The following is a 17,824-nucleotide window of genomic DNA, read 5'->3' on the forward strand; positions in this document are numbered from 1 at the left end:
GAATGTGTTATATCAGCAGCTGTGCAGCGGTTTAGGCTAGTTTCACACTTGCGGCAGGACGGATTCGACATGCTGTTCGCCATGTCGGATCCGTCCTGCGGCTATTTCGCCGCTCCGTCCCCATTGACTATAATGGGGACGGGGGCGGAGCTCGGGCGCAGCACGGCGAAAGCCGCCGGACTAAAATTACTGCATGTCAGGTTTTTTAGTCCGGCGGCGAAATAGCCACAGGACGGATCCGACATGGTGAACAGCATGTCGGATCCGTCCTGCCGCAAGTGTGAAAGTACCCTTACAAGAAATTCCATCCTATTTAAATAAAGGCAAGATGCTGTGAGGTTGTGCGTCCACTTTAAGGGGCTCTCTATATCCTCAGTTTATTTTAATGCAGGTAGAGCTGATGTCTGGAAGAATTTTGTTCTGTATGTGGGATGGTTCCTCATTTTCGTGCTGCATAGTGAGACCTCTTGCCTCTTTTCTTGCAGTGTTCCCGCCTTACACAGTCTGAAAATGTTGCGTGTCAAAATCCTCCCACCAAGTCAGTTTGCGACTCCCCCGGATCCCAAAAATCATCTCGTCAAGTCAACGGATTCATAAATTGGTTAGTATTTTAATGTTGCTTCTAAGCCTGAATGTGGCTGATGGTAGAGCAGGCTGTCAGAAGGTGGCCGACGTCTCGGGGCGTGCTGCTGTCTGCATGGCGGGACCTTCCCCGGTATCCTGTATAAGAAAGGAAGTTGTTGTCCCACCCAACGGAAATTGGAAATGGACCACTGTCCTCTAGATTCCCGCGGGTTATGGCACCTATATAGTGTGGCGGTCGGGCTGCAGTATCCTTTCCATCGTCCGGAGGAGGGAGACTGAATGCTGGGTGGTAGTAGTCCTGACCCAGTGCTGTCTGGATGTACCTGCACATCAGCCATTGCCATGTGGTTATTCTGATTATTTCAAGTTACTATCTATACACAGGATAGGGGATACTGATGAAAACTGGTGCCATACCCTGCAGGGCCTTCCAAAACTAAACGGAACACAGGATTTCACTGCTGCTCCATTCATTTCCTTGGCACCTGCTGGAAATAAGTGTGGGTTCTGGGCCTCCCGTTCTTGTGATTTGGTTGGGGTCCCATCAGATCTAAGGGTCCATTCACACGTCCGCAGTCTTTTGCGGATCCGCAAAACACTGAACCTGCACCCCACTAGCAGCTGCGGACAAGAATAGGACAGGATAGTGCTTTTTTTTTTTTTTTTTTTTGCGGAGCCGTGAACCGGAAGTTCGGGGCCGCGGATGCAGAAGTCACTGTGTGCTGTCTGCATCTTTTCCGTCCCTATTGAAAATGAATGAGTCCGCACCCGTTCCGCTTAATTGCGGAACGGATCCGGACCCAAAGTGCGGACGTGTGAATGGACTCTTATAGTTATCCCTTATCCTGTGGCTAGAGGATAACTTAAAATATCCGGGATACAACCTTAAAATTGAGAACTGAGGGGCTGCCACAGGACTGATACCTGCAAGAGAGGATCTATAATGTAATATATGATATGCTGTTTATGATGTGATGTTTGCAGGAGTTGGGCGTGTCCTTTGAGAAAGACACCCCCCCCCCCCAACCTGATTGCACGATGATGTATTGCCTCTAAACAGAATCGCTTGCTCTAATTGGAGAACCCAAAGGTACTGAGGAGGAGCCAGCCTCTTCTCCAACAAGCCCGGACAGTATTTTGGGGCCCACTTTAATGTTTTTGTGGCTCCCCCTGGTGGAAAGCTACTACAAAAGAGCGTTCGCAATATAGAGGACTTGTATGAATCTGAACTTTCATTTCCGAAGCAAAGCACCATGTAATCTGATAAACGTAGCTGATTGACGTCTCGTGCTGTAATTTTCTACACATCGGCTCAGATTTTGTACAGTTAAGACACCCCCATCCTCTCCGTCTGAAGGGATCCCTGACAATAATCTGTCATTACATGGCTGGAGGAACGCCACATGTAGCTTCTCTGAATTGGGAGATGAGGATGCAGTACTTCAGGGATTGTCCTGTATCACATCCATGTACATTTCGTAAAGGTTGAATCATTTATTCTGATCTTCTAGGGCAGGGATGGCCAACCTGCGGCCCTCCAGCTGTTGTAAAACTACAAATCCCACCATGCCCTGCTGTAGGCTGATAGCTGTAGGCAGTCTTTGCATGCTGGGAGTTGTAGTTTTGCAACAGCTGGAGAGCTGCAGGTTGGCCATCCCTGTTCTAGGGTTTCTTCCAGCTGCCGTAGTGCATATGTATGGCCGCCCTATCCCCACTATGCTGAAGACTGGCAGGAAACCAGTAGAATTGTGATGATAAAGCCTTTTATGTAAAAGCAGCAAAAGGTAAAACCGATGATATGAGGATAAACTCCAGTATGGCAATGGAAAATGAGGATTGTACAAACCTGGTCGCAGGCATGTACATGCCCTTCAACCCCTTTAAAGAGTCACTGAGGTTCAGGAGAATTTTTTTATATTTCAGAGACATACCAAAAGTTTTGATCGGTGGTGGTCTGAGCACAGAGACCACCAATCACTAGAACGAGGAGGGCATGTTCTATCTTTTTTACGGGGACATGGAATGACGGAATGGACATTCGGATGTGGACAGCACACGCGTCACTGACCTCTCGTCTCCTTTGCAGTGTGCGTCCCAGTCTGTCTTGTAATGGTTCCTCAGAGGATCTGGATCCTGAAGAAGTGCTGGGAAAAAAACGCCGTGTAGAGGGCCTTTCTGCAGCACCAGCGCTCCCCGACTCCTCCTGCATGGCTGCCAGAACACGACCCTTGCGCGGGCACAAGAAACGCCGATTGGTCAGATCCAGTGAGGTGTCGTCTCTCAGCAGGAAGGTAATAACGGCCGTGTTCTGATTACAGATCCCGTTCTCAGAGGCCATAAAAAAAAAAATATTGTGTTCCTAATAGTTTTGCTATTTTAGAGACCATTTCTACAGCAGGAAGTGGAGGGTCCCCTGGGCAGACGCTGTAGGTGCGCTGAACCCACTGTGGCCTCTGATCTGCAATAATGTAATAGCACCATGTACCTCAGATTAATAGGTGACCCCATCTTCTCAAATTATGGCTACTGGCAACATTGCGGTTAATGAGTCACATTAACCCCAAATCTTGCCGGCTGCCTGATGCATGTTTTTTGCCTGTCTTTATTTTGAGGCAGGCTAATAATCTTGCAGTGTGTGGGCCGGGTACCTGCGCCCTAGGTACTAATGGCTGGGGACTGGAGAACACAAGACTCGGGAGGAGGAGGCTGCCGTTCGCAGTGCACACTAGCTGAGACGGCGCAGCTGTAAACCCTCCCCCGTCCCTCCTCCTACTTTAATATTAGCCACACATTAATTCGTGGCCATGGTGCGGGCAACATCAGAGCCCGCTCATTTTATTGCGGCGACAGTGTCATGGGAGGGAGGGATTCCCTCAGTCCCTCCCTCATTCTCCACGGACTCTGGCAACTCCGATGTGCGCGTCGGGCGCGCATGCGCCTTAGTGTCTCCCTTCCTCTCTTCTGTGGTCCGGCAAACTATCTTCCTGGTGGTTGGGGGGCTGCTGGCCTATACTATCTATATGAAAATCTTGCAAAACCATTTTTAACTACTGGGCCAATCATCGTATGATCAATGGTAATAACGATCAATGATTCCTCTTTCAATTTGCGTGGTGTCCTGTGAAAAGCAATGAGAGCCAATAGCCTTGTATACGGTCTATCTGCATTGTTTATTACCCGGCATCGTCCCATGTCAGCGCCCCCTAGTGGCTATATTGTGATCTGAGACCTCTCCTTGCCCGTCCCCTCTCTGTATTTAATCGTCTATTGTCTTGTCTTTAGCCACAGAAGCAGCTGTCTACGAAGTGTGGCTGTGAGCCTCCAACCACTTGCATTCTTTGCGGATGCAAGACTTACTTGAAGACTACACATCCCAGCACCATGAGCGAGCGCATAGCACTAATCGATCCATGCTACCACCCCATCCTCTCCTTCCCCTACGGTAAGCTACCAGCGGAGGGGCTGTATCCTCTGTAACGTGGGTGGACCTGAAGTTGTAGCGGTTCTCCTGGTGAAGCTGCTGTTTTTACTCTTGGAGTTGATCCTTATGGTTGTGATCTTGGTCTCTCCCTCGCTGCGCTCCGCAGGCTTGTTCACAAGTGAGATACCACATTTACGTGGTATCCCAGAGTTATGATAGAAACGCACCTTGCTGTATATGGGGAGCACTGTAGGTGTCAGCTAAGCATTCATTCACCATATACATGCATGCTTGGCCAACTGGACATGTGCTTTGAATGGGAGAATTATGGACTTATGTCCCTTGGGAACAAAGAATCCAGCACTTTGAATTACAGCTAATGGATCCTCCTTATGCCCAACATCTGACATCAGAGGGAGCCTCAAAATAGTAGTTGCCTCGCTGCATTTGGCAGGATTGGCCGATCTTCATGTAGAGGTGCTTTTATGCTGCGTTTGCTTAGTACGTCTTTCCCGACTTAGACATTTGATAGATGTCACTGTAGAGGGACGTAGCGTCATCTCAAAGGGAACCTGTCATCAACTTTTCGCTGATCTCACTGAGGGCAGCATAAAAGGGTCCATTCACACGTCCGTTTTGGTGGTCTGCATCCGTTCCGATTAAAAACTCAACGTTATGCGGATCCATTCATTTTCAATGGAATCCGCAAATAATCGGACAGCACTCATGGTGCTCTCAGATTCCGTTCCGTGGGTTCCGTTATTCGGATCCTGGAAAAAAATATATCCTGTCCTACTATTTATCCGATTTTGCGTTCAGTCATCCCATTCTAGTCAATGGATCTGTCAAAAATGCGGTTGACATGCTAAAAGCATCCTCATGTCATCCAGATTTTCGGATCCGCAAAAAACAGGAACGTTTATCTGGAAAGGTAAAAATACTGACGTGTGAATGCACCCAAATAGTGACAGACATGCTGATGTCAGCGCTGTGTCACTCATGAGCTAAAAGTGGTTGCTGAAAACCAGCATCATCATTGCAGCCCAGGACTTGAAGAGTCAAATCTACTTCAGAAGAGTCCTGGTTATTCCTAATCTCCTGCTACACCCCCGCCCCCCCCCCCCCAATCTGCTGATGATTGGCAGTTCTCTCCTAGAGAGAAAGGGAGAAAACTAGGTAGAAGCCGGTCAGTCATCAGCAGGTGGGCCGGAGAGCAGGAATAATGAATAACCAGGACTCTTCTCAGGTGGCCGGGACTCTTCTCCAGGCCTATTCTGCAATGATTGTGATGTTGGTTCTCGGCAACCACTTACTTTTTAACTTTTAAATGGCAGACCGCTGAAATCAACTCGCCTGTCTCTACTTTATACTGCTGTTAGTATGGGCAGCATAAAGTTGATGACAGGTTCCCTTTAAAACAAAAGTATACCGTGCATGGAATAGTGCAGTAGACTGTGCTGTACTGTAGAAAGTTATTCAGACAGACCAGCCCAACGAGGCCAAATGGAGCTTTTTTTTTTTTTTTTTTTTTTTTTGGGCCTCTGTCAGACAATTGGCGCTTAATGCATACATTTGGCCTATGCACCAGGTGGAGTTGGCATAGGCAAGTGAACATGGAGTGAGCAGTATGAAAGCTTAAAGGGGTCCTCTCGCTTCAGCAAGTGGCATTTATAATGCTAATGTATTGGCATTCTCCCTATTGCCTCCTTTGCTGGCTGGATTCATTTTTCCGTCACATTATACACTGCTTCTTACCATGGTTATGACCACACTGTAATCCAGCAGCAGTGCTCATGCTTGCTCACTATAGGAAAAAGAACCAGCCTATTTGCACTCCTGTTGTTTGGTCATCCAGAGAGGCAGGGTGGTATTAACCATAGAAAGGGTGTAATAAATCAAGCCAGCAAAGGAGGCAACATGGAGAATCACAATACATTAACTTTCTGTACATGATAAATGCCATTTGCTATATATATTATACACGCGTACATATAATGTGTCCTAAATTTGGCCCGACTCCTCCTGACTGTGCTTTCTTTGGCTGCTTCTTTTTTTTCAGATACACCCCTTAATTTGCACTTTGAAGCATTGCTGAAAGAAGACAGGCAGTTCCGGGTCTCTCACAAACTCAAAGCTCTCAAGTTTTCTCAGCTGAGCAAAAAACCCTCAGAAAAGTTGCGTAGAGACTGTCATAGCCCGACGCTGGACTTCACAGGCAGTAAGTGCCACAGGATCCCGCTTTATGGAAAATACTTCTCTACCTGCCAGCAACTCTCTGTGGATATTTCAAACCCTTTTAAATGTCATTTGTTCTTCCTCCGAGACTTTTCTGTTGATTATGGCTACTTATCCATAAAATCCTCTTTCTTTTCTCCTCTTTGCCAGTCATATGTAAATGGTTTATTTCCCCTTTTCACCACCGGAGGGCACCAGCTACAAATGATCACGTTTGTGCAGCAGGTGGCTTTAATGGTGGTAATGACCAGAAGAGTCTAGGCCCTCGTTAACCCCAGACTCTGCAGCGGAGGGAATGAAATCACAGCTGCATAGAACACGGCATTCAGGTGACACCCACTTACATCTTTTAGGAACTAGAATTGTAGTGATCCTTCAAGATGTAAAGTGTGCCTGTGCTAATCTATTAGTATATACTAATTCATTAGCCACCAATAGACCTTTTTAAGGGTCCTTACTCGAACGCAATGTTTTCACAGCACTCTGGGGTAAGTTAGGGTTGGATGATATCAAAAATATTCTTATGATATTAAGAAATGTATCACGATAATGATATATATCACGATAAATGCCCATTTAGTAGGAAAAAAACATGTGACTCAAGTCCTCGTGCTTCTTTGTTGCCCCCATTATGTCTCCTTGATGCCACCTTACATTATACAGTAATATCTCCTTGATGCCCCAATAAGAACAGGGTTCCTGTTCTCCACATCTGATCGATTTTTCCGGTTGGACATGCGCCCTGCTGCTCCACTCATTCTCTATGGGAGTACTGGCGATGGCATAGTACAGCGAACAGCCAACTCCGGCGCTCTGATAGAAAGTGCTACATGCTAACGGAAAACCCTGATAAATGGACCCTCATAAGTGCACATTGTAAAAAAGGCCATGTTGGCACCATAAACATGACCTTCAGTCAAATAAAACATTGGATGTCATTTACTATAGACAGGCGCTTCACGTATCTGTTTTAGTAACTATCACTCTGGTCAAAGATGCAATCAGGTTAGAGGCTTATGCACGCCGCTTACTAAATTTGTTGCATGCTCCGCTGTTTGTGCGCCAGAACTGGGTTGGGTTAGAGATATATAGAGAGAGATCCCTCTACAATATGTCATCCAAGATGAAAGAAAATGAAGATTTAAGAAAATAAAGCAGATGGCTAAGACCTATACAAGTCCTGACATGTTACAATCAGGAATAGCTGCTACCTAGCCACTAATCCAGCTATTCTACCAGAGAAATGGCCTCGATTGGTTGGATCGGAGTCTGAGCTATTGTATGTGGATTCTGGTTTCAACTTGCGATGGGTCAGAAATTACCATTTTATGTTGACAATATTGTATCCTGAGGCCATTGTATGTTGAGGGACCACTATATATATATATCATCTCTCTCTCTCTCCATGGTGAGGTAAAGGACCTAAGACATTCTGCCCATGTGACCATACTTTTCTGTGGGCGCAGCCATGCTGGGAAGTTTTCTAGGTAGCGTTATTTGGGCAGCTGCTGGAGACCTCTACCCTGTAGATGCGAGCGCTCTAATGTGTACTGTGTGCCGGACGCTTTAGAAGCAGTTAGCACTGTCAAGTGCGGCTGCCCCTATGGTGCCGCTAAAATACTACGATATCACCGTTTCTTAATACTGTGGTATATTGCCCAAGTGCAGCATGGGTGTCTTGTGATCCTAGAGCGGATGCTCGGCTATATCACTGCAGCTTAGGCTAGTTTCAGATTGGCGCTTAGGATCTGGAAGTGTTTTTCTCCTGGCTGATTCTTGCCTTATTTACCAGGTTGCAGCTGGATCTCCGCCGGTCCCCATTATAGTTAATGGAGCCGGATGGCGATGTTTAAGCTTCGAGCAACGGCAGAATGCAGACAGATCCTGCAGGCAGTTCCTTTCCAAGAAGCTTGCCGCATCCCAAGAGCTAATGTGAAGCCTTGGCTCCTGCTCTGATAGAGTAATAGTGGCATAACCAAAGTGCCCCCACCCACTTAGATGGGCTCACAGGGTTTCCTGGTGGCGTTATTAAGCCTCTGGGGGCCCCCTGTGTAGCTGAACCTAGGAAGGATACAAGGAGTTACCCTAAAAAAAGACTGTGCTAGCCTAAAGGAAGATATTGCTGGTTGTAAATACTCTATTAAAAAGTTATAAAAATTGAATTTGTCTGCAAAAAAATAATTACATGGTGCAGTTTTAGTATGAAATATACTACATAAACCCCTGCACCTATTATGTACCCAACTGAAGACTCGCCTGGTCTTAAAAAATAAAAAAAAATTGCAAAGGTTTATCCCGCATAACACTAGTTATAGCTGCAGAAATGCAGTGGTGAAAATGACATGTAGCTGGTCAAACCCCTGTCTTGGGCAAACCTGGGAAGGGAAAGCATACTTACCTGCTTCCTGTCTATGCCCTCGGCTGCTCTTCTGAGCTTCTAAGATGTAAATTTCCTTTTTCACGCTGCTTCAGCCAATTGCTAGCTACAGCGGGGACCTGCTCACCTTCCATCATGGCAAATGGTCACGTGGCACAAGGGAATCGGGTCACTGCTGTGGCCATCGATTGGCTGCAGTTGTGTCAAAATGGACCTTTTACATCCAGGGATCGCAGCGAAGAGAGGATTAGCTAGTGGCAGGAAGTGGGTAAGTAGGCTTCCCTTTCCAGGGTATGCCCAAAAAAAAACAACCCCCCCCCAAAGGTACAAAACCCTTTTACAGTCGAAACCAGCTTAATCTTGAGGGTTTAAGGAGATCTTCTGGCTTGGAAAAGCCAGTTTTGTTGAGTTTAATATCGCTGGGTAAAGCTGGAATACCATCATTGGCATTGATGGCATCCCACCTCATTCAGATGGAGACCAGCGGGATCTGATGGTGAAAAAAAGCTGCACCGGTGACAGGAAGTTTAAATAAAGCTGTTGCCACACTGCTGTCAGAAGCTGTTTGGAGCAGTCAGCAGTTCCTTCAGATTTGGCAGAAAAAAATAACACGGCATGCAGCACTATTCTTCCTGTCAAAATGAGAGTCCATATTAGGACCCCATTATAGTTTGTATGTCCTGTCACCTGAGGTTAGTATATGTGACTACCTCTGCCCAGAACCTTAGTAATACTGATCAGTAGTGTGACCTGTGTTAACACTGCAGACCAGTAGCGGAGGCACAGCGAGGCACACAGACGCTGGTCTACTTTGTTATAGAACTGTAGCAATGAAGAATGTTGGTTCTGTGCAGCATCACTACATTTTGGCTAGAGGTGGTCTCGTATACTGACCTTAAGTGACACGATGCCTCTCCCAGCTATATCTACCTCTCCTCAGTCCACCCCCCCAAATATGTGCATTACTGACCCAAACCTGTCACCTGGCTAGGGCAGACATTGCACCACCCTATAGACATAGTTTTTGCTGAGAGACGTAGCGGTGCAGCCAGGGACACCCACCGGCACAGCACGGCCATATGCTGACATTGAAGCGGTTATCCAACTGTAACTGATCCATCTTCTATCCCCCCTATGCTGATGGGTCATCAGCATCTCATCGGTGGGGGTCTGACACCGGGGACCTCTGCTGTTTGGCCAGTGACATTATAACTAAGGATGATCAAAACGATTCAGCGAGTTCGGATTTCTACACACTTTCCCAAAGAGCTTGGATTCTAACGAACCCAATTTTTCTTTTGTGAGTTGTTTTGGGTGAATCGCAGAGGGAGCATTTTCTGGGTTATCTGGGGAGTACTTGCTTATTATGGAGAGCTGTAGAGTATTACAGGCCAAGTAGTGCCCCCTGGGTTTCTGAGAAAGCTATTCAAATGATGCCAGCTGATGTAAGATGTGCTAATTTTCATAATTTTTTTCCCCAGAAACCCACAGTAACATTGACTGGGTTATGATGCTCCTCATGCATACTCTATGCCCTTTATTAGAAGAAATAGTACCCCAACCAAGGCCTCTCAGGCAGCCAGGCAAAGTCTCTTTGCTCAGCTCTGTTAGGGTGCCTTCACACGTGGCAGAAAAGTCTGCCACTGAAAATCAGTTCCATGGATTCTAACAAACCCAAATATTTTGGCAATTCTTTTCAGGCAACTCAAGAGAGATCCGCATGTGGAAAACATGTCGTTCAGCTTTCTTTCCTAAAGAATTTTAAAAGCTGAACATTTCACAACTACAGCGTAGCTTTCTAATTATTGCTCTTCCATTTAGGCCCCATTCACACGTCCGTAACGTCGCCGGCTCTAATAGAATATGCCTATTCTTCTCTGCAATTGCGGACAAGAATAGGACATGTTCTATTTTTTTCGGGAACAGAAATGCGGACCCGGAAGTGCAGGTCTGCATTTCCGGAGCCGGGCCGCACATTGCGCGGCCCTATAGAAATGAATGGGTCTGCATTTTGCGGAACGAAATTGCGGACGTGTGAATGGGGCCTTAAACAGACTTAATAGCATAGCTAGATAATGGCTTAAACCAGCCTCACGTTGGCAATAGCTCTTCCAGGACAAAAGCCTTTCTGGTTGAGAGGCCTTTGGGGGGCACTCTGGCTGGGTATTATTTCTAATATGTGATTACTAGTATTTCTAACATTAGCTGCCTTTTATAAAGTATTATTTGCTAGAAAAGCTAATTTGCATAGCTGTGAATATTTTTTTCACCCTTTTTTTTCAGAAAAAAAAAAAAGTTTTGGGATGTATTCTTTTTGTAACCCCTTCTGCCTCCTAAAACAAATCTGAGAAGCTATTGGGTTCCATAGCTGCATTATCTGAAAAGGGCTCCGCAGTCATTGGGAATTTAATTCCCTAGCAAACTATGGGCTCTAGGAGTGACACAGACCTGTCTGTATTTTCTTGTCACAAGGACCAACTGCTTACAAGCCATGTGAGGAGGCACTTCCTTAGGGAAATGTTCCTTTCCCGCCCTCCCTAGATTTGCCAGGATCCATTTAAGGCTTTGAGCTCTCAGTATCAGCCTGATGCTGCACAGACCTAGAAAACCATGTAGGTTGCTTTGCAGGAGCAGTCCCTAAGGCTACGTCTACATGACGACATTTGTCGCGCGACAGGGCACAACTACCCTGCAACATTTGTAGCGCAACATTTGTTGCACTAATGTCGCGTGGCAATTTTTTGTAATGGCAGTCTATGGTGTCGCACTGCGACGCAACAGTCGCAGAAAAATCCATCTCGAATGGATTTTCTGCGACTGTTGCGTTGCAGTCGCAGCATGTTGCAGTGCGACACCATAGACTGCCATTATAAAAATTGTCGCACGACAAATGTCGTCGTGTAGACGTAGCCTAAATCTCTGCACACTTCCATCCAGTTTTACATCTGATCGATGGGTTGGCAGTCCTGCTCCCTTTGCAGCGGTGTCCACCCTAGCTGGCACGGTGCTGCTCGGTAAACATTTAGCCGGTCTTGATACTATGGAAGGCTTTTTATGCTCATGGTGGTGACTGTACAGCTACAGCCATGCATGCTGCAGACCTGTAGCTTCATTATGCATACTATCTTGGGGTAATTTCACACTAGCGTTTTTGTTTTCCGCTATTGAGTTCCGTCCTAGGGGCTCAATACCGGAAAAAAACGGATCAGTTTTATCCTAATTCATTCTGAATAGAGAGCAATCCCTTCAGGATGCATCAGTTTAGTCCCTCTTACGTTTTTTGGCCGGAGAAAATACCGCAGCATGCTGCAGTTTTCTCTCCGGCCAAAAATACTGAACACTTGCCTGAATGCCGGATTCGGCATTAGTTTTCATTGAAATATATTAGTGCCGGATCTGGCAATAAAATTGCCGCATTGACGGATCCATTCTTCCGTTCCGCGCATGCGCAGACCTTCAAAAATGTGAAAATTAAATTAATACCGGATAAGTTTTTCTGGATGACAAATGCATCCATTTGCGTCCGGATTGCCGGAATCCTCTGCCGCAAGTGTGAAAGTACCTGATGCATAATCTCTGATCTCATGTCCTCCATCTGAAAATGTCATGGATTTATCTTTTTGCCCGGAAGGGTCTCTGTTCCGAGAGGACAAGCAGCACAGAGGAACGCTGAACTCCAGCATACACATATCCAGCCCCGTGACTCCAAGACCAAGCAATGCAGCCCAGCAGCTTTCATCCCTCACAGAAACTCCCCCTTCATCCAACTCAGCGGTACGTAAACTTCATAAACCTCTGATGATCACATTAAAGCGTTTGGCTAACCCTTTACAAGATATGTCCTCGGGATAGGCCATTACTACCTGATCTGAGCAGGTCTGACGCCTCTTACCCCCTGCCGATCAGCTGTTCTGCAGTTGCACCAGAAGCACCCTACCCGATCTAGTGGACGGAGCTGGATACTAAAGTGCTGCACCCAGTCACCTTAGTGGTAGCCGCACTGCAGTAACCGGCTCTGTCCACTGCACAACAGACGGAGCTGTGTAGTTCTGACACCAAAGCTGCTGCAAAACAGCTGATCGGTGGGCATGCTGGGTGTCAGACCCCCTCCGATCAGGTAGGTGATCACTTATCTTAGTATAGATCCACGTAACCCTATTGTTTTTCTGTTATCACTGTAGGAAAGATGTAAAGGTTGTAGTAACCCAGCATTTATAGAATCTAAATTCCCTTTACCTGTAGATGAGCATTTCATGTAATGTTTCGTCTTTAGGCTCTCAAGCGGAAAAGGTTTGAAAATTCATATGACATAGATAACATTGTCATTCCAATGTCTATGGCGGCGGCAGCTCGTGTGGAGAAGATACAGTACAAGGAGATCCTAACCCCTAGGTATGTCCTAAGTTACCTCTGCGCTTGTTCTTGTGCAGTCATTTTATTAAAATTGCTAGAGAGCAGCCCCAACCGGCACCCAAAAGCTGGCGTCCTCGCATCTGAGCTGCCGGGACCAGAAGAATACGCCGACTCCTGAGCGCATGCATTGCATTATATCCCAACTTGAACTACTCAGCAGTGAATTATTAAATACTCCACAGAAAGTGAATAATCAGGGTCTCACACCAGGTTGTGCAGCCCTCACAGAGAGGCATAGACCTGGTGACGGCACAGGACTAACCTTGGGGACTAAGGTTTTAAAGGGGTTCTCCAGGCTTTTATTATTAATGACCTATCCTCAGGATAGGTCCTCAATATCAGAACAGCAGGGGTCCTATCAGATCCGTTCAGTCGTATGAAATGATGCTCGCAGTGTGCACGTGCCGTCTCTCTTCCTGCTCATCGCTGCTGTGTATGGTAAAGCGGCAGCGAGCAGGAAGACGGGAGACGACACGTGCACACTGCGCGCACAGTCTCCTCATACAGCTGATCTGATATTGATGACCTGTCCTAAGGGGATAGTGTCATCGATGATTAAAAGCCTGGGGAACCCCTTTAATCAAGTTGTTCACTACTCGTTCTGTGTATGAAGTCTTGCTAGCTTATAATGTTTTCTTGTAAATTGTAGAATATTTAACTTTTTTTTGTTTTTTATGGTGACAGCTTATCTCTTATCTCCTCAGTTGGCGAGAGTTGGACTCTTCAGAGCAAACATCCCTGGAAGAAGATCCACAGGTACGTGACCACCCTGCGTGCTGATGGTTTTTTTACTGTGGATTTCTCTGCTGTCAGATTTGCCTCGTACTTTAAATCTACCTCCCTGTAAATGAAGTAGGCACAGCCACTGTGGGGTCAGTCATTCAGATGAGGAGCTGTCTGTGTAATACTGGAGCAGGTTGCGTCCACAATCGTGCGAGCTGGTGGTTCCAACCTGACCATAAAGGGGACCCCCCCCCCCTTTCAATGCCCATATAGAGGGGTATTTTTTGTGACAACCCCTAGAAGTTATTTAACCATTGGCATTAATGACCTGTGTACAGCTATGTTTTATTGGGTAATAGATTTACTTTTATTACAATGTAGAGTTAAAGTGGTATTCCCATCTGAGACAATGGGGGCATACTGCTAGGATATCCCCCACTGTCTGATAAGTGCGGGTCCCACCGCTGGGAGCCACACCTATATGGAGAATGGAGCGGGCAAAGTGGTGGCTTGAGGACTTTGGTTCGGCCACCACCAAGCGTGCTCCCCATAGAAGTGAATGGGAGCGCACAGTGTATGACTGCCCACCGCTCCCATTCACTTCTATGGGCCTGACGGAAATGGCTGAGCCAGTGCTTTATTCTCGGCGGCCCCAAAGAAATGAATGGACGGCGGCTGCGCATGCGCAGTGCACCCTCCATTTCTTTCAGGGCTCCTTTTAGGAGATAGGTGTGGGACATGCACCTATCAGACAATAGGGTGTTATATCCTAGCGATATGCTCCCAGTGTCTCAGATGAGACGACCCCTTTGACTTGCATTTCCTGGCAGATTGCGCTGGTCTGTCTGTCATTGATGCTGCTTAGTTTCCAGTTTAGGACAGAGCCCATCCAGTCTATTAATTTCCCACACAGTGAGCAGACTCTGCTATGCCCTGACTTCATCTAGTTATGCTGACTTCTCTGTGTCTCTGCAGCTTGAGGATCTGTCCGCAGAGGCATATCAGAACCGCCACAGTGCGTACGAGGATATGGAGCGTTCCCGCTGGGATTCCTGGACTTCAGCTGCTTCGCAGAGGCGAGGAAGCAGGTACGTAAATTTCATTTTACAGAGCAGAACACAGAAACGGACAGGACTGTGATTTCCAGGTCACCTCGGTGTAGATGACACACTTAGAATGCTGCTTGAACGTGCGACATATCAAAATAAATAGCCTTGGATGATGTGCAGTGTGTAATGAGCAGCAGGCCTCATGGAGAGGCAGGAACCTTAGTCGGAGCGTCCAGGTGTCCCAGTTGTCTTGCTTGGCAGAAGCTTCAGAGTAGTGGTGAAAAGAACACGGCTCTCAATTCTTTGCTTGTGGATATTTGAAACAGGTTATTTTTCTGTTCATTAGATCCTCTAACAAATCTGATGGTCGATGGACGCCACAACCCTCATCCAATAGCCAAGGGTCGTTCCAACAGCCAGCCTCCCCGGACTTTGGTTTCCACAGCCTTAATGAGGTCCCATTAACCCTGTCATCTGCTGCAACAGACAACCAGGAGCCTTACAGCACTGTCCAATGCCTCTCTGTCTACAGCCGCACCAGGGGGCTTTCCTGGAGTGAAGACACCAGATCTTCCACCCCTGAGGTCCCAGATGAAGAAGAACAGGTTTGTTTCATCTTACATGTTGTTTTTTTTTTTTTGCATTTTCGTTTTTCACTTCCTGCCTTCCCGTAGACATTTACATTATTCTTTCCTTCACATAGCGGTATGAGGACTTGTTTTTTGAGGGACAAGTTGTACTTTCTAATGGCACCATTTGATATTGCATATGATGTAATGGGAAGCTGGAAATAAAATACAAATGGGGTGGGGTAAAAAACGTAATTGCACCACAGTTTGATAGGTTTTGTTTTTAGGCCGTTCCCTATGAGGTAATACAGACTTGTACTCTTTATTTTCCGGATCAGTATGTTTACAGCGATGCTGTATTTGCATAGTCTGTCTTGTGTTTTAATACTGAAAAAAAATTTAAATTACTTTTCTTTTCATCACCATATTCTGACCCTATTAACTTTTTTATAGTTATGTCTACGGAGCTGTGTGAGGGCTTTTTTTTTTTTTTTTCGGGACAATTTTTATTTATACTATTTTGGAGTGTGTGATTTTTGGGTCACACTATATTCAATTGTTTGTGGGAGGTGAAGTGATTGAAAAAAGGCAAATTGGACATTTTGTACCGACCACCCCTCCACGGCATCTGAGGGTTTAGATGTCTGCAATCGGCATTAGCGCAGATCGTGGACATTAGCCCCAGCTGTCTGCTGTGTGAAAGCACCATCTTTAACAGACTCGACATCCACCGTACTTTTACAGTAGATGTTGGGAAGGGGTTAAAATAAGGTTTTCCAGGGCTACAAAATTGATGACCATTCCTATCAGATTTTTGGGTGTCCTGCTCTTCACACCCCCATCGATCAGATAATTGAAGGGGTCATTGCACTCTAATGAATGCTGCATCCCCATCATTGCTGACCAGGCACAGTACTGTAATGGTCGCTGTGATAAATTTTGCACTTTGTTGGCAAAATGGTAATCTGTGTTACTTACAGGCTATATTGTACACTAATTACCTATAGTAACACTTTTTTCCTTCTTCAGCAGATTGTTGCACCTTGGGAACATCGCTCATTTCCCCTCTCAGACCGAGACCATCGCGTTCTCCAGAGTTCGCCAGTAACTGCACCGAACAGAAACAGGAATAAGCCTGATGTGCTGTGTAACGCAGGGAGCAAGTCTGGCCTCCAGGCTGAGGGCATGGACTCTGGCATGTCAGCAGAAAACCTCGTCGCCACCTCCAAAGATCCCCCTCTACCCAACAGCATTTCAGTTGTTCGATTTCGTGCCCATAGCGGTGAGAAAATCGCAAGCCTGGAATATTTTCCCACTAGGCCGGTGAACAAGAGATGAGAGCGCCTCCTCTTTGTAAGACGTGTACGACCAGAGAATGCAAATCCCATGTACTTTATTTCAGTATCAAGTGCTTGGCTGACTTGCCGGCCCAGGCAGAAAAGTAGGAGCCACCAGTAATTGGTCGGGGGTCCTGGGCTCAGCAGCACACTGAAGTAAAAGGCCTATGATGAGGTTATAGCAGAGAGCAAAGGCCACAGGCTGAACCTCACGCCATTTAACGTAGGCCGTGGGAAAGTCTCCAGATGTGGACAACGCCAATATCCTGCAGCTTCATGAGGTGCAAAAGGCAGGGTAGGTACATGGAGCAGGCTGAGGTAGGCAGAGGAGAGGGGGAGGATTTATAGGCATTTCTGAATGGGGGGCAAGAATCAGGTCTAGACCCTTAACCGCCACAAGGAGCGCTCTTCAGCTACAGATGCTAAGATGCTCTTCGGGTGTCAGTTTCCGTCACTAGTTCTTAGTTTCTGTTCTTCATCACTGTGTAACCTTACAGCAGGAGAAGCCGGTTCTCCACATGTCTGGCGGCACATCCACAGGACACAGCGCTGTGAGCGGCCACAACCTCGACAAGGAGAGAAAATAATGAAGCAGCAAAGCGACCGGACTGAGATTCCTCTCCCTTTCCCTGGGAACAAAATTGTGTAATTGATTGAATGAGTGGGAAGAATTGTCTCCTGTCTGAGAATAGCCGGGTGTATATGGAGGTAGATTAAAAATAATAAATTCTAAATCATATTGGACCAGTTTTCCCCTGTCTCACTTTTTGTTTATGGTGTTTTGTTCATTACTTTACTCCAGCATTAACAGGGTTTTCCAGTTACAAGTTATTCCCAGTCTGTAGATTAAGGGATGTGATGGTCCCACCGCTGGGACTCCCATCGATTTTGAACTCTAGTCCTGTGTCCCCTGTTTTTGAGCAGAATCCCATATTTAGCTCTGTGGGATTAAGATTGCAGAGGACGAGCTCGGGTGTCTTGTAGTTCCATAGCTTGAATGGAGCGGCAGTGCACCTGTTTGGCCATCAATCAATTGTAATCGGGGTCACCGGACCTCCATTCTTGAGCATTAGTGTCCCGGCGGTCGGGCTTCCATCAATGTGACAATTCTTTAT

At 46.5% G+C, this 17,824-nt stretch overlaps 1 protein-coding gene across 1 annotated transcript; it reads left to right on the forward strand.

Moving 5' to 3' along the window:
• The first annotated feature begins 370 nt into the window (after positions 1 to 370).
• On the forward strand, positions 371 to 17,458 carry LOC121000755 (KAT8 regulatory NSL complex subunit 1-like). Its single transcript, XM_040431379.1, has 11 exons — positions 371 to 391; positions 486 to 601; positions 2,672 to 2,876; positions 3,868 to 4,027; positions 6,066 to 6,224; positions 12,250 to 12,392; positions 12,892 to 13,010; positions 13,736 to 13,787; positions 14,730 to 14,842; positions 15,150 to 15,408; positions 16,405 to 17,458. Exons 1-11 carry the CDS (start codon positions 386 to 388, stop codon positions 16,708 to 16,710), a joined length of 1,638 nt encoding a protein of 545 aa, XP_040287313.1. The 5' UTR covers positions 371 to 385; the 3' UTR covers positions 16,711 to 17,458.
• The last annotated feature ends 366 nt before the right edge of the window (positions 17,459 to 17,824 follow it).

Source organism: Bufo bufo, chromosome 5 (genome assembly GCF_905171765.1).
Source record: "Bufo bufo chromosome 5, aBufBuf1.1, whole genome shotgun sequence".
Taxonomy (NCBI): Eukaryota; Metazoa; Chordata; class Amphibia; order Anura; family Bufonidae; genus Bufo; species Bufo bufo.

Coding starts and splice junctions, on each gene's coding strand:
- LOC121000755 (XM_040431379.1), top strand. Junction 12,393..12,891: donor CCCCTTCATCCAACTCAGCG/GTACGTAAACTT, acceptor TTTCGTCTTTAG/GCTCTCAAGCGGAAAAGGTT. Junction 13,011..13,735: donor AAGGAGATCCTAACCCCTAG/GTATGTCCTAAG, acceptor TTATCTCCTCAG/TTGGCGAGAGTTGGACTCTT.